The sequence below is a fragment of the Molossus molossus genome, unplaced genomic scaffold, assembly GCF_014108415.1.
Source record: "Molossus molossus isolate mMolMol1 unplaced genomic scaffold, mMolMol1.p scaffold_m16_p_8, whole genome shotgun sequence".
NCBI lineage: Eukaryota > Metazoa > Chordata > Mammalia > Chiroptera > Molossidae > Molossus > Molossus molossus.
The window spans coordinates 105399349-105416504 of NW_023425402.1; the positions used below are offsets into that span (position 1 = coordinate 105399349).

The window sequence follows — 17156 nt, forward strand, 5'->3', positions numbered from 1 at the left end:
ACGCGATGACGCAACTGGCGCTGCGTACTCTGACGGCGACGCTTGGAGCTGGTGGGCCTGGGGGCGGAGGTATGTGGCGTGTGCTTCCCGGAGCGAGAGGGGAAAGTGGGGTGCGTGGAAGATGGAGGGGTCCCGGAGAAAGAGAGGAGGGGGCGAAGAGACCCAGAACCCTGCCGTCCGGGTGCGGGGGTACATGGTGGGGTCCCGCACCCTCTCCGGGCCCTCTCCGACGAGGCCGGCGGCTAGCCCGCCGTGATTGAACCGTGAATTTCCCGGGAGGGGCCGTTGCCACGCGCCCAGGTGTAGGAGTTTGTTTAAGGGTTAGGTAGCGGGCACTGGGTTGTTTTTCCCTTTTAATGTAGGTCCTTAGGGAACGGCATTTGGTGAATGAACACAAGTCTGGAGACCTGGCTTGTACCCTTTTGGGAAGGGCGGGAGCTGTTGCTTAATCTCTTCCAAGGCTCTAGCTCATCCGCAAAACGAGATGATAGGACTCAATATATAATTTTTAAGGCTCCCTTTAGAGCAACCATTCTGTGATGCCTGCCTCCCGGGATCTTTTTTATCATACCCTTGGATGGAACGATAAATCTTTCGACTAATGTTTAAAAACTGGGTTGGACACACGGTAGTGTAGTTAAGCCTCCTGCTTTCATTAGGACTGACTGGGTAGAATTTGTTTGCAAGTAAGGTTTATACATTAATATTCCAGTAGACTCATTGTGATGTTTTTAAAAGATCAGAATATCTGTATGTTTTCTTAATGTTCGTGCTATGTCTCTCACAGGCTTAGATATTTACTCTTATTTCATATTCTGCCTCATTTCAGAGGTAAATCTCCAAGGTGTATTAATGTTGATGCTTTTTAATTTCATGTCACCTTATTCCTTTTATTAGCATTTTTAAGGTCATCTGCATCTTCTGACTGAGGAAAAGATGGTCAACGTCTTGAAAGGAGTGCTTATAGAATGGTTAGTAGTTTTGATAATTTTTTTAAATTCTTTTTGTTTGTTTTAAGGTAGGAATGAATCAAGTTTTTCAGCTTCTGTGACTTCATCTTTCTTACTTAGGTAACAAGTAGGACAGACTTGTTTCTAAATTTCTTCTTGGTGCCAGATTTCAGTGTCTGTATTGAACTGATGTAATTGACATTATTTCCACCAAGTTTTGGTCAAAGGCAGCATATTTATTAGATTAGCCCTCTTGAGAGGAACAATGCTGGTGTTCTAAAACTGTCAGGGAGCCCAGCTGGTGTGTCTTAGTGGTTGAGCATCGACCCACACACCAAGAGGTCGCCTGTTCGATCTCCGGTCAGGGCACATGCCCAGGTTGTGGGCCTAATCCCCAGTGGGGGGCATACAGGAGGGGGGCCAGTCAATGTTCTCTCTCATCGACCTTTCTTTTTTATTTTTTTATTTTTTTTTATCCTCACCTGAGGACACCTTTCCATTTTTTGTACAGATAGAGTGGGAGGGAGAGAGAGGAAGAGAGAGAGAGAGAGAAACATCGACGTGAAAGGGACACATCGAGTGGCTGCCACCCGCAAAACCGACCAGGGCCAGGGACAAACTGCAACCGAAGTACGTGCCCTTAGCGGAAACCGAACCCGGGTCTCTCTCATCGATGTTACTATCTCTTTCTCTCTCTCCCTTCCTCTCTCTCTCAAAATCAATAAAGAAAAAAATTTTTTACTTAAATAAAACCATCAGGGATTGACTAGAATTATTGTCGGCGGCAAGAAAGGCACCAGGTGTTATACTTGTGGAGTCAGATGGGATCTTGGTTCAGCAACCTCAGTATTTGAGTTCTGGCTAAGAAATAATTCAGAGTCAAGAATCAAACTATAAGAGAATGTTTATAAAGCCATAGAAGTAGCCTGGCTGGTGTGGCTCACTGGAGTGAGTGTCGTCCCATGGACTGAGAGCCCAGTATGATTCCCGGTCGGGGCACATGCCCAGGTTGCAGGCTTGATCCCCATTTGGGGGGTGTGCATGAGTCAGCCAATTGATGTTTCTCTCTCACGTCAGTTTTTCTATCTCTCCCTTCCTCTCTCTCCAAAAAACGATAAAAACATATTTTAAAATCACAGAAGAAGAACTGAGTGGTAGAAGAAATAGGCTCAGGAAACAAATCCCAGAGGCAAAAGAAAGGGAGCCCTTGGAGCTTAGGAGAGAGAAGGGTAAAGATAATGCACCTTGGGGGGCGAGAGAAGGGGGACAGGAGAGGTGCTTTTAGGGGAGTGTGCTGGGTCCTCCCTAAGGACTTTTAAGGGCAGGGATTTTAGAGGAGGTCCCAGGGGAGGATCTAAATAGAGTATTCATCAGTTTTCCAGGTGTGTCCTTTCAGGGTCATAGTCTCCACCGGTTGGCCAGTGCCAGGGCAGAGGATCATTTGTCAGTACAGCTGGTCCTGATGTCAGCCATGGCCTTGCCTGTCTAGTTTTGCTGCTTTTCTGGACCTGGAGCTGACAAACAACTGAAACCTAGATGTTATCCCTAGGGATTAATGCTTAAGGGAATGGGAGTTGCCTGAGGCCACTGATCAGCCCCTTGTTCCTCCCCTCAAGGGGTCTGCCACATGACTAGCAACATGCCAGGGGAGGGTCCTAGCTACATGGCCAGCGATATGAAATGTCAGGGCCTCTAAACTGCATGACCAGCACATGCTAGTAGAGGAAAGGTTACCCCTGAGGTTGAGGTCCTTGTTTTCTCAATTTTGCCCATTGTTAGGCATCCAGGGCCTTCCGCCCTGGTGACCTGTACCTGGCCCATTTTCCTTGCTCTGCTCATGTCTATCTGTCTACTACAGATTTTTAGGGTCTGCATAAGTCTTCACTATCACAAACTATGGTCCAAAAGGGACGGGGTGGGGGGGGGCAAGAAAGCCAATTGAAGGTTCTGAATTCAGCCTGGGCTCTAATGGACCTCTATCACTTTTCTCTTGTAATCCCCATACTAGCAGCATCTGGAGCTTATTAGGAATACAAAATCTCAGACCTCACCCCAGATATACTAAATCAGAATTGTGCATACAGAGGATCTTGTTAAAATGCATTTAAAGTTTGAGAAGCACTTAATCAACTTAATTTTTTTTTTTTTAATTTTTTTTTTTATCCTCATCCAAGGACATTTTTCCATTTTTTATTCAGATAGAGTGGGAGGGAGAGAGAGAGAGAAACATCAATGTGAAAGGGACGCATCGAGTGGCTGCCATCTGCATGACCCAAGCAGAGCTGGGGACAAACTGCAACCGAGATACATGCCCTTAGCGGGAACCGAACCCGGGTCTCTCGGGACCGCAGACCGACGCTCTAACCGCTGACCCAAACCAGCTAGGGCTAATCAACTTAAATTTGATAATCACTTTCTCAATGCAGGATTGTTTTGCATCAGGACTACTTAAATTTTATTTTGTAGATGGCTACTGTCCTTGCAAATGATTTTCTCCTTCAAGGTGAATTCTAAAGTGTGGCCTGCACTATTTTTTAAAAGGGTAACTGTCTTCCCAAAGATAAGTCTTTCAAAAAGATTCCAGAGCTAAGAAATAATATTCAAAAAAAAAGAAATAACAGATTCATGAAGGTCATGGGTAGGGCCAGTGAGTCCTCTTTCACAATCAGGTGCACATGTGATAGTGGTAACTGGAAAAATCCTCAAGCCTGTATCTGATGCCAAAGAGAATATTGTTTGTAATACAGTATTAGCATAAGTTTATTATCTCATACTATCGATAGATTGTGTGAAGCACTGAGGTGTGTTTGAGTACTGAATTCGATCGTTCTGAAGTTTATAGGTAAACCTCTGAAGGATCTCCTAAAACTACTTCCATTGTCTCAGTGATTTCCTCTCCAAATTCTAGTCACATCAGCATACAAGTCATATAGTAGGATAAGTGGTGCTGTTCCGTGTATTCAGTCCAGGCAGCCAGCAGAATACTTCTCAGACATAGACAGGCCTAGTTCAGGAAGGGAGCGTTAATGTGACACCTGTCCTAGAATGGCTTAACTTACTGCAAGATTTAAATTCCACGTTTGTTCATTCCTTTTAATTGATTTTGAGTCTACAGTAAAAAGCAAACCAAAAGTGAACAGTAGCCATTTAGGCCCAACTGCCAGTGAATTGAAAAATTAACATACATGAATATAAGGTTCATTCCTCCCAAGGCTTATCAAATACCAAAAGCTAAAGTTAAATTTGTGATTTTTGTCAAAAATGAGGCTGGTGAAAACATTTTTTTTGTTGATCCACCACTATCAACGGCTAGCCTTACACCAAAATCTAGCTAACCACAGGAATATCGAAGCAAGCAGCATATACCCAACAAAATGGCTGTGTCCAGTTTCAGGTGCTAGAGCAGACCTCGGGTGTGGCAGTTACCACACTTGGTTTGGCAGGTGCTTCAGCGAGGAAGATTGGTTGCAGAGGTGCATAATTCCAACCAGTTGAGAGTACAATAGCAAAGAATCTGGAGTGATGGGCATTGTTAGACCAGACCTATCCTTATAGGTTTGGCTTTTAATCCTGTATTATATATGAGAAGCAAGTAAGAACTAAGGCAAAATCCAGTCTAACTGTTCTGTTGTTTCACAGCATTTATATATCTTGTGAACCTTTGCTATTTTGCAGAGCCATAGTCACTAAGGTTTCCTGGGGAACTCAAAACACTGCCTGAGATGTATATGGAAGGTGCTTAGTAAATATTTGTTTACTGACTTTTGTTAACAGAATTGAGTCAAGGAGTGTAATCTCAGCCTAAATCCCACAGTAATTTTATTTCTAGAAGTTTATCCTAACTAACTAACTAACTAATCTGATCAGAACTACAGATAAAAATGTAGGTAGTTGAATGTGCTGTTAAAACATAAAGTGGTACCCTTTGAGATGACATGGAGGGACTTGGGAGAGTATTATGCTGAGCGAAATAAACCAGTCTGAGAAAGATAAGTATCATGTGATCTCACTTATTTGTGGAATCTAATGAACAGAATAAGTTGACGAACAAAACAGATCCAGAGACATGGAAGTAGGGAACAGACTAATAAACTTCAGAGGAAAGGGGGGTGGAGGAGATAAACCAAAGAACTTATATGCATATATGCATAACCAATGGACATAGGCAACAGTTTGGTGAAGGCAGGGAGGTAGGAGTGGGGAGGATGGTGTCAGTGGGTGAAAAAAGAAGGGACATCTGTAATACTTTCAACAATAAAGATTTTTTAAAAAACAAAGGGTTGATTATAATGTAGTTTTATAGTCAAATAATATAGCTATTAAAATATTTGAAAGCATTTAAAGTGATATGGGACAACGGTATTCTGTAATACAACGTTAAATAAAAAGGGCTGGATTCCTTTTTTTTTTTTATCCTCACCCGAGGATATTTTTCCATTTTTTGTACAGATCGAGTGGGAGGGAGAGAGAAGAAGGGAGAGAGAGACAGAAACATCGACGTGAAGGGACACATCGACGTGAAGGGACACATCGAGTGGCTGCCACCCGCATGACCAACCAGGGCCGGGGACAAACTGCAACCGAGGTACGTGCCCTTAGCGGGAACCGAACCCGGGTCTCTCCAGACCGCAGGCCGACACTCTAACCGCTGAGCCAAACCGGCCAGGGCAGGGCTGGATTCCTTTAATAACACTAAGCGTTTACCAGATACTATACAAAGTACTTGGTGATAATCAGTTCTCACAACAGCCCTATGATATACAGGTGTTATCATTCTCATTTTATTTATGCAGAAATTTAGGCACAGAAAAATTAATCAGCTTGCTCAGTGTTACACAGTTACTAAACTGGGATTTTTTTTTTTTTTTTTTTTTTTTTTTCAATATGATAAGTCTTTATTCATTCATTTTATTTTCCCAGGGTAAAGGGGAAGGGGAAAAGTCAGCATGTGTTTCAAAAAATGATAGAGAGCAAGTGGAAGTACCCGGCACTGCAAAATCAACCATCCAATGAACAGTCCCCAGTGATGGAGGTCACCAAAGCCCAAGGGGGCTCAGTCTCCTGCAGTTTGGAAATGAGAAGTAATCAGGGAAAGAACAGACAGGTACATGCTTTCCTACCCTCCCTCCCACCCACCGCATAAATTCAAGATTTCACACAAAGCTTTGGTTTCTAGCAGTAAACATGGAGTTACATTCGTCCGTCTCCTATTAAACAATCTTGTGGCTACTTTGACATAAGTTTTTTGCACCTGCATAAAAGTTCCTGAGTGATTTAGATATACATTCATCTTCCCTTTCTTGGTCTCCCAACCCCACTTTCAAAATGAAAGGCCCCCTCATTGCTTTTCTCTACCCTAGGATTAGAGATTAAAATATAGCATCTAAGTGTTTGGCATGAATCACATAACAAGGAATGGTCTTGCTCAGGATATTGGGAAGGGATGGAGTATTCTTAGCTTCTTCAGGATTTTTTCACAAATATTTAATAGATGGGGTGACACTCCACACATTAAATATGTATGTGTGTGAGTGGGTATTGGGCTTTTGGGGGGGCAGATAGGAGATAGTGTAGATGTCAAGTTTCTAGGACAGAAGATCTGGTCTAAAATAGGAAATAGGGGAAGAGGAAACAAAAGAAAGGATGGTTCAAGACCCCCACTTTAAAAAGAGGGGTACCCAAGCTTATGTTTCAGATTCTTTTTGCCTGGTGCAGAACCTTTTGTCAAAGATGCTTTGGCTATTATTTTTCTCAATACAAAAAGAAGTTTGTAAACAATAAAACCCCAAAAGAACATGGAGAAAGACCAACACATTTACACAAACTAGGTCACCTAGCAATCACCAAATCATCTACTGTGAAGTCCTACAAAGCCCAGACAAATACAATAACTAGAGGGGGCAGCAATTGGGGGAGACAAGAACCCAGGATCAGACACACATCACCCAATGCATTCTATTGCATTTGCCCCGTTTCAACACAGTGAGGTAGGTTTTTCAGTGATCTCACAGCATGTAAACGAAACTCGCTTTTCTCCTTTAGCTACTGTGACACTAATCACTGCTGCAGCAGGGCAGGACACTGACTCTGGGCACCACAAAGAAACCATCGCTTATGGCTTCTCTAGTAGCCAAGGAGGAAAAGCAAAGAATTTTTAAAGGTTAAGGAATTTAGTCATTGCTTCATACATCCATCCCTGGGCAGCTCAAGATGGGTAGAGAGGTATTTGTTCTTAAAAGTATCTTTACCAACTCATATTTTACACACACACACACACACACACACACACGGACGCGTGCACACACACACACACACACACACCCCTTTGTTGTGCATGGTAGGCCAAGCCCAAATCAGTGAGGGATGGATCTGGTATGTACTGTGAGTCCCAAACCCTGGGATTATAGGTCTAGAACAGGAATCCTTGGTTACACACATATAGACAACCCACACCTAATCTTGACTTCCCCTCTGCGCCTTTTATCTACAATCAATTCCCGTTCAGACCAATTTCCAATCTTCCAGTAGAAGGTCAAGTAATGGGGCCACCCCGTTAAAATCCAGTCTTCCACAAAATATTGAAGGTGGATGGGTTTCAAGAGGACACTGTGGCAGACAAGCCAGCAAAAATGAGGTAGTTCAATAGACTTTACACTCCAAATAGTTGTTCTCCCTGATGATAAAACAACAAAAAGTATTCCTGCTGTGCAGACCTGGAGCTGCTGCCCATTTATCCCTGAGATTGCTTGTGTACCTGAGAACACAGTGCAGGAATAAGGGCCTTAGATTAAAACACACAAAAATACAAAACCAGAATACTTATATTACGAAAGAAAAAAAAAGTTAAAATGCACAAGATACGTCATTCGCACACAGCTAGTGCAGTTGGCATCCTGGAGAAAGTGGGACCCAAGGTGCAGTTATCCAAGGGACCAAATAAATAAAATTGTATTGGTCCAGAAATGGGGTGAGAGTGAGTTTAGGGGCAGCAGGTCTGCAGCTGTTCCCCAATCATTCCTTTTGCCTATTGTCACAACCCATTGCTTGGAACAATTCTCAGCACCCTAGCCCAAGAGTGGGTTATAAGGAGACGAAATGTGGAAAAACCCTGCGGTACCCCTGAGATTCCCTCCCACAGAATGTAGTCGTTTGTGGGCTGGGTTCATCAATCTGGTCTCATGCTAATTTTTTCACTCTGGCAGGGGAAATATTATTATTACATATCCTTCTTTAAAAGAAAAACAACATCCCTAACCAGGCCACTTTCAAAAGCTGGAGATTCTGGGGGTGGAGATTCAAATAAAGCATGTAGGGAGGGATTTCCCCCAAAACCCTTCACATGCATTTGGATAGAGTGTGGTTGGAGTTCCTTTGCCTCACCCCTCCCCCCCTGCCAAGAGGGAAGAGGGGGTGATGCTATGGAACCCGGGCAGAGATACAAGGCAGTGCCAGCTGCCCCCTACCCACCCTGTCCCCACTTTCTCCATTCTGCCGATTGATGCCTGCTCCTTGAAATTTCCTCATCACAAAAGGATAGCCCACCCCCCACCCACTGTGGCTCAATTCTGGGCATCTGGGAGCAGGGCAGGGCTATGAATCTCTTCTTCTTCATCCCGAAAGTAGGCTGGCTTTCCCTGTGAGCTGGGGGCCTGCTGGGCCTTCAGTGGACACGAGGCTACCATATGGCTGATGCTCTGGCAGAAGTGGCACTTCTTGGGCTGGGGTGGCAACTTGCATTCCTTGGCATGATGGTCTAGACCTCCACAGTTGTAGCACCTGTCTCCCTTTGATCTGCGCTTCTGCATGTTCTTTCCTTTTGGCCGCCTCTCACTCCCAATACAGAACACCCCACCAGGGCCAGTAACTCGGATAGATTCCAGGCCCTTGGCAGACTTCTTAAAGGTGAACTCCACTGCCTCACCCTCCTTCAGGCTCCGGAAGCCCTCCATGTGCAGCTTACTCTGGTGCACAAAGACATCCACCGGTGGGTCGAGTGCGACCCCGGCGCGGGCGGTCATGGACAGGAAGCCGAACCCCATGCGCACGTTGAACCATTTACAGATGCCGGCACCGTGCAGCAGCTGCGGTTCCTCTGCCGCCCGGGCCGCGTCCTCCGGCGCCTCCTCCGGCGCCTTGGCGCAGCCACCTGCAAACTGCTGGTTTGACACGGAGCCCATGGTAGTCAGCTAAGCCCGCGGCCCCGGGCCCCAGGTCGGGCGGCTGCTGGCCCCAGAGAAGTCCGGAGGCAAAGGGGTAAACTGGGATTTTAAACTGGTATTTTGGCTCCAGAGCCCAAGTTACTAAGCCTTGTATAGACAGTCTCTCCAACACAAATCTAAGTATGATATTGTGTGGTTTTTTTTTAATGTATGCATATAGTCTTAGAATAATACCATATATATTCACGGGTTAATGTTTTAGTAACAAAAATAGTAATCTGTTCCTAGGAATAGAACTAGGTGATTTGAACCTCTCTGCCTCCATCCTCCCACACACCCAGATACTCTTGGCATTTTAATTGCTCCTCATTTGAGTATCTACAATGAGCAAGGGGTTTTAGATATTCTCTAATCTAGCCATCCTGCCACATAAGTGTGGCACTGTCTCTGTCTTCCTATTTTACGAGCCTAAGACATGGAGTCGTTCGATGATTTTTATATCATCGTGCATTTTTTTTTTTTAGTCCTCATCCGAGGACATTTTTCCATTTTTTGTACAGACAGAGTGGGAGGGAGAGAGAGGAAGAGAGAGAGAGGGAAACATCGACGTGAAAGGGACACATCGAGTGGCTGCCACCCGCACGACCAACCAGGGCCGGGGACAAACTGCAACCGAGGTACATGCCCTTAGCGGGAACGAACCCGGGCCTCTCTGGACCGCAGGCGGACGCTCTAACCGCTGAGCCAAACCGGCCAGGGCTCATCGTGCATATTTTGATTGGTTGAGCTGGGGCTTGGAGTTAGACTTTCTGAGTTTAGTATTATCTTTAGAGTCTTGTGTCTTTAACAATAAAACCTATTATACGTCATATTGGCAACTTAGGATCTGTCATTCTGGTTAACTTAATGTCCCCTGTGGTGGCCCTTTTTTCTCTTAAGACCCTACTCGTGCAGCAAATACTGAGTGCCTACAATATGCTGGTCCCTAATTTAGGCACCTTTATCTTGGGCTGGACAAAACCCAAATTCAGAAAACATTTTGGAAAGGCTTATAAGAGGGAAATAAATGTAAGTGAACAAAGCCATTTCACATTCAATAACAATTTTCTAAAACATTCTATTCTCAGTACACAATTTATGGAGAAACCGTTTTAAGGTTTTCTTATGTAATTAATCTGTTAACTAATTATTATGGAGAAAGGTAGTTTATCATTGACTAAGCCAAGATTATCATTCCGAAGGGATAGCAGTGCTGACTTTATCCAGCAGACTGATGAACTTCATGGTCTGATTTATAGCTAACTGCATGGTCCTAGCAGATCCCTCATGGTGTAATGCTTTTTAGAATCGTATGTTATAGGGGCTGTACTAAGGGTTTCTAGCAGTGGGTTGATATCTGCCCTGTACATTTTCAGGACAAAGACTTTTTTCTGCTTACTAGTCCTGATTGCAGGACTTCAACCAACTACTGTATGCTTGAGAATTCAGTCTCAAATTGACTGTTTTCCTTTTGTTTTGTTTTTTTCCTTCAAAAATTTTTAATGGAGGCAATTGATACTAGAACTAATTATTTCCGTATCCCACTAACCAGTCACTCTCTTAAGTCATCTCATTTGTCAGTTAGCAGTGTTTCCCAGGTACCGGGATACCACTGGTATTCAAGATGATTGGTAGGAGAACACATTTTGGGGGGCAGGGATTAGATAAAAAATTAGTTTTTAATGTATTTGAGAAAAAAATAAACACATTAAGCCCTGGCCGGTTTGGCTCAGTGGTTAGAGCGTTGACCTGCGATCCAGAGAGACCTGGGTTTGGTTCCCGCTAAGGGCATGTACTTTGATTGCAGTTTGTCCCCAGCCCTGGTTGGGTCATGCGGATGGCAGCCACTCGATGTGTACCTTTCACGTCGATGTTTCTCTCTCTCTCTCTCTCTCTCCCTCCCTCCTGCTCTATCTGAACAAAAAAAATGAAAAAATAAACACATCAAAATGACTAGTGACTTTTTACCAGGTGAAATTAAGCTTAAAAGGTGATTTAAAGGCAATTTAAAGAAAACTAGTAAGTAATAGGTAATGCAAGTGTAATAAGAGATGACTAAAGTAGCCAGGATAGCATGTATAGGGGTTCAGAATGAGTCACCCCAAGATAAGCCTCTGTGGGTATGTAGAATATTTTGAGCTAAAGATAAAGACCCTGAAAACTCAAGAGAAACTTCCGCCCCCATTTAATTACCTAGAAGAATGTAAATTAGGGCCTTACCCATAATAAGAAATATCACCAGAGCCCTCACTCAGTGGTTAGAGCGATGGCCCTCGGGTTCAGTTCCAGTTCCAGTCAAGGGCACATACCTTGGTTGTGGTTTGTTCCCAGCTGTGGTCGGGTCATGCCAGTCAATGTGGCTCTGTTACATCCATGTTTCTCTCTATCTCTCCCCCTCTCTCCCACTCTATCTAATGATAAATAGAAAACATAAATAGAATTATCACCAGAAATAACCTTTTCTGACCTATCTGTAGGGTAGGGCAGGGCAAACATCTAATCAGTGAATATCAGCTCCCTCTGAAGCCTCAGGCCCCTTACCTCATTCCTTCACCAAGCATTTCAAATACTCATTTTACTGTTCTGTCTCTGAATCTCATGTATGTGGGGTCTCCTATTGCTCTTATATGTGGGGTTCCCATACGCGTGATACTCAATTTGAGTTTCTACTGTTAATCTGTTTCATGTTGATTTGATTATTCCACCAGCCAAAAGAACCAACTGAGGGGAGGATTTTCTCCCTCCCCCATATATGCAAATTGCAAAAATTTTAAAAACATTGATAGGATGATTCAAAGCACAGATGTGAGTCCCCAGACACTTCTTGGTTTCTGTTCTTTATCTTTTACTTCACTGAAATGATGTAAATTTATTTCAACTAGAAATGTTCTAGAAGTATTTAGTCTTCATAACCACTTAACCCTTGCTTTCTCTAATACCTCTTATAGCAGCCAATTACTAAAGTAAATCCGTGTCATGAGAATGCACTGAGCTCGGACAGTAACAAGATGATACATCACGTTTGGAAAGCAATGTTTATAATGCCCTTATTTGTCCCCATTATATTTGAACCTGAAATTTAAAGGGCTAACAAAAAACAATTGTTTGTCCTGTTGTATAAAGTATATCCTTTTGAGAAATCTCTGAGTGTGATTTTTATAGAAAATACTAAGATTCTTGTGACCTGATTCTTAAGGGAGATTCACTACATTTTAAGGTCACACAAGTAAGTGGTAAAGCCAAAGGTTGAATCCAGATCTGACTCTAGCTCTACACCTCTTTTATTAAAGTGACGATTTAACGGATTTTATAAGTTAATTTGTCACCGGTAAGGTAGTAAAAAGTTATTGGCTTTTTTAATGTAATGGTCATGGACAAGAAAGGAAATTCATTTTTAACATCAGTTAAGAAGCCCTGGCCAGTTTTCTCAGTGGTTAGAGCTTCAGCCTGAGGACCAGTGACTTGCAGGTTCATTTCTGGTCAAGGGCATGTACCTTGGTTGCAGGTTGTCCCCAGCCCTGGTTGGGGTCGTGCAGGAGGCAGCCAGTCAATGTGTCCCTCTCACGTTGATGTTTCTCTCTCTCTCCCTCTCTCCCACTCTATCTGAAGATAAATAGGAAAATATCCTTGGGTGAGGATTAATAATAATAAAATAAAATCAGTTAAGAAGGCTGTGGTTCTAGATCCTATTAACTATAAAGCTTTGAACATACTTTTTTAAAAATCTAATTGGCTTTTTAAAATTTGTTTTTACTGCCCTGGCCGGTTTGGCTCAGCAGTTGGAGCGTCGGCCTGCAGACCAGAGAGTCCCGGGTTCAGTTCCCACTAGGGGCACATACCAAAAAAAATTAAATTAAAAAAAATTATTTTTAAAATATGTTTTTACTAATTTTAGAGGAAGAGAGAGAGGGAAACATCTATGAAAGAGAAACGAGAAACATCGATCTGCTATCTCCTGCACTCCTCCTAAGTAGTACGCCCGCAACCCAGGCTTGTGCCCTGACCCAGAATCTAACTGGAGACCTCTTGGTGTATTGGATGATGCTCAATCCACTGAGCCACACCAGTGGGGCAGAGCATTACTTTTTCACTTGTCAATGACAGATTATTCTTTTTAAATCTTTTCATTGGCCTCTTTCTCTTAAATTTGCATTAACAGTTTAAAATGAAGCTACATCTATAAACCAACACTTAAGACAGTGGGAGTGAGAGTTTAGGACTTGTAAATTAACCAAAAAATTCTACATGCTTAAAATTCTAATCACTCAGGTTCTGGTATATTTGACAATAAGGTTTCTCATCATTATGTATTTGTCTCTGCAGTGATCCTGCCATGAAGCAGTTTCTGCTGTACTTGGATGAGTCAAATGCCCTAGGGAAGAAGTTCATCATTCAAGACATTGATGACACTCATGTCTTTGTAATAGCAGAGTTGGTTAATGTCCTCCAGGAGCGAGTAGGTGAATTAATGGACCAAAACGCTTTTTCTCTTACCCAGAAGTGAAAATATTAGATATTGACCACTTAGGAATGAAAAGTAACAGATGGGAGAAACTGTCACCATTTAGTATCTTATGTGACAGGTTAGACTTAGAGAATTGCTGAGAAGCATGCTGCAGAAGAGACGGGGGTATCATTTGTTCAGAAAAAAACAATCCTGAACTGATTTTCTTACTCTGTTTTTTTTTGTTGTTGTTGTTGTTTTTAATATGTGTACCCTAGAATTTAAAAAAAAGGATTTAACAGTTGGCTATAATTTGACTTTCATTGTCCTTTATTAAAATATAAATGGTTTTCTTACCTTTTTAATGCCAATTTAATACATATGGAATATAACTTTTATCAGTCTAGCCTAGATACTTATTTTTCTTGTTCCTATTAGTAATTTTGAGTTTTTATAGTGTGGTATGGTTAGTTTTGTTTCAACTAGAAACTTAAAAGATGTTTTTTATAAAGTATGGCATGCAGAAAGTGCACAAATCATAAATGTACACATCTCAGAATTTCCACAAACTGAACACACTTCTGTAAACAGCACCCAGATCATGAAAAAGACAGTTACCACCATCTCAGAAGCCCTTTCAATAGAAACACCGAATGAAACACTGCGCTGACTTTGAACTGTATAGTTTTGCTGCTTTATTAACTTTGAGTGGAATCATGCAGCATGTATTCTTGTCTGGCATCTATTACTCAGCATTATATTTGTAAGAGTTGTCTTTGCTGTTGCATGATGTTATAAGTTGACCTTGAACGATACACGTTTGAACTGCGCAAGTCCACTTATACGTGGATTATTTTGAGTAAGTACTGTAAATGTAGTCTCCATATGATTTTCCTAACATTTACTTTTCTCTAACTTACTTGATTGTAAGACTACAGTATACAATACATATAACTTACAAAATATGTTAGTCAACTCTTTATGTTATCTGTAAGGCTTCCAGCCAGCAGTAGGCTATTAGTAAAGTTTTGGAGGAGTCCAGAGTTGTGTATGGATTTTCAACTGCTCAGGGGTTGATGACCCTAACCACCACTCCTCACCCCTGTTGTTCAAGGGCCAACTGTACTTTTTTCATTCTCATTGTTATACAGTAGGTATTCCATTGTTTGCTTCAACCACACTAGAGATAATTTGATTAATAAATCAGTCCTAAAAATTTAATCATTAAACCTCAATTTGAACTTGATAAACATACATCAAAAAATTTTACCACTATCAAGTGGTTATACTAATTTTTCTCCAGTGGCAGAATGTATACAACTTTATTGTATTTGTTAGAGAAAAGAAATGGAAGTACAGAATCTAATCGCAAATATACTGGCATTAGTTACATTGATATTATGTTGTTATTATATTAGCTTCTTCAGTTCATTCAGTCCTTATTCATTCCAAAAAAAATTAAGTACTTACCACGTCCTAGATGTAAAGGATAGATATAGTTTTTAAAAAGATGGATGAGCACCTATATAGGAATGCTTTTAATTTCAAGTCACAGAACACCAGTGAAGAGTTATTTAAACCATAAAGAAGTTTAATTGTCTAACATAACAAGAAGTCTGGAGATAGATAATTCCAGGTGGTTCAACCTATTTCTGCTCTGCCATTCTAATAATGTTGGCTTTTCATTCCTGGCTTACTGCCTCATGGTCACAATACAGTAGTTGCTGCTCCAGTGTATTATATTCACAGCAGTAGCCCAAACAGGAAAGGAAGGCTGTACTTACCAGCAGAGAAAATAAGGAAAAACTTCCCCCTGGTGTAACTCTTTTTATCAGGAAGAAAAATCTTTCCCAGAATCTCCCCACTTGTCTATCCCTAGACAAAGAGAAATAGAGTAATAATTGACTTAGATCAGTGATTCTCATCCTTTAAAATCACCTGGAGTCTTTCAAAATTTCTTATGTGGATATTGTTAGTCCAGGTGGAGCTTAATTCCCTACCGTGGTCATGTGCTGCACTGTGATTTGCTTCCAAAAAGTAGATTTGGACTGGATGAAAAAGTAACTATACAGTGGAGAAACTGGAAAATACTACCTTAGCCAGTTGATCAGAGTTAACATCAGAGATAAGTCATGTTGAGAACAAGTACATCCAATATGATGTTATGAGAAGGTTACTTCACCTCTGTGGTTTTCTTCCGAAATAATAACCACTTCAGTTTTATCAACACTGTTTAAGGGAATTCTATAAGATACCTCTTCCGATGAGAAATTCTGCAAAATTCTACAAAATGCCTCTTCTGATGAGAAACGTATCAAACCAACACAGATTTAAGAGAATTCTACAAAATATCTGGCCAGTACTTCTTAAAACTATGAAGATCATGAAAAACAAGGCAAGACTGAAACACAAGTTCAGAAGAGACTAAGGAGACCTGATGTCTAAATGTGAAGCCTTGTTCCAAGTGGGATCTGGAACAGGAAAGGGACTCTAGGGAAAATCTAAGAAAACCTGTATAAAGTCTGCAGTTCAGTTAATATTAATGTTCTGTCTGCTTTTGTATATCCTTGAAGATTTCTATTAAAAGTTTCTAAATGTGAATATTTTATTCTAGCAATGATATGCCTACATTTGTTTCAATAAAAAAAGTATAGCATAGTGTTTAATAGCATGAATTTCGGTATCCAGAATTCTGTGTTTGAATCTGTTTTACCATTGAATAGTTGGGTGATTGGGGCAAATTACTTTTCTAAATCTTGATTTCATCATCTATAAAATGCAGATAATAATAATCACGATAATACCTCACAGGGTGGTGTTAGGGATTCGGCAAGAAAGCAAGTAGAATGCACTGTGAACAGTACATGGTACCTCTTCACTTATAAGTATATTCTGTCTGGTGATTCTTTATCCCACCATCCTAAAATAATAGTGTGTTATTATGATACTCCTCATAGAACACTTAAACAAATACAGGGTAGGGCAAGAGTAGGTTTACAGTTTGTATGGAAAATAGTGTAATAATAAGTAATAATACAAGTATAAACTGTCTTGTGTACCCACAACTGTAAATCTAGTATGCCCCCACCTTGTAACACAGAATCATCTTAACACATTAACTCTTCGAATAAGCTTTTAAAATTAATTCTAAGAACTGATCTTTAGACCCACACTTTGCCAGGTGGTAATGCCCTGTAGAAAGACTTCCAAATGCACAAGAAGCCAATTGAGTTTACTTTAAAATAATGACACTTCTGGGACAGGGACTTCTGCTCTTGCAGTCTGCAGGTGAGCATCCCTTCTTAGGGGTCAACACTCCCCAGACTCCATGAGCTCAGTCTAATCAACAGAACGCTGCTCTCACCCTCCCTCTGCCCCAGCCTCAGGCTTGTCCAGTGAAGGCCTCTTGCCTACAGAGCCAAACTTTGGTGGCTATTATTAGTATTTTTGGACATGAGTCCACAATCCACTGAGAAACATTGCCTGCCAGGACCCATTTCCTCCAGTAACCAGATTTCTTTGGGAGCCCCCACCTCTGCCACAGGTGTCTGAAAGGCCCTAGAG

General features: G+C 41.7%; 2 protein-coding genes across 2 annotated transcripts; one reads left to right on the forward strand and one right to left on the reverse strand.

Annotated features, from left to right (window-relative positions):
* The first annotated feature begins 23 nt into the window (after positions 1–23).
* GTF2H5 (general transcription factor IIH subunit 5) lies at positions 24–16245 on the forward strand. Its single transcript, XM_036247856.1, has 3 exons — positions 24–69; positions 898–971; positions 13472–16245. Exons 2-3 carry the CDS (start codon positions 937–939, stop codon positions 13650–13652), a joined length of 216 nt encoding a protein of 71 aa, XP_036103749.1. The 5' UTR covers positions 24–69; positions 898–936; the 3' UTR covers positions 13653–16245.
* On the reverse strand, positions 8510–9127 carry LOC118620836 (protein lin-28 homolog A). The gene has a single exon (XM_036247853.1). The coding sequence runs from the start codon at positions 9125–9127 to the stop codon at positions 8510–8512; it is 618 nt and encodes a 205-aa protein (XP_036103746.1).
* Positions 16246–17156: the final 911 nt, after the last annotated feature.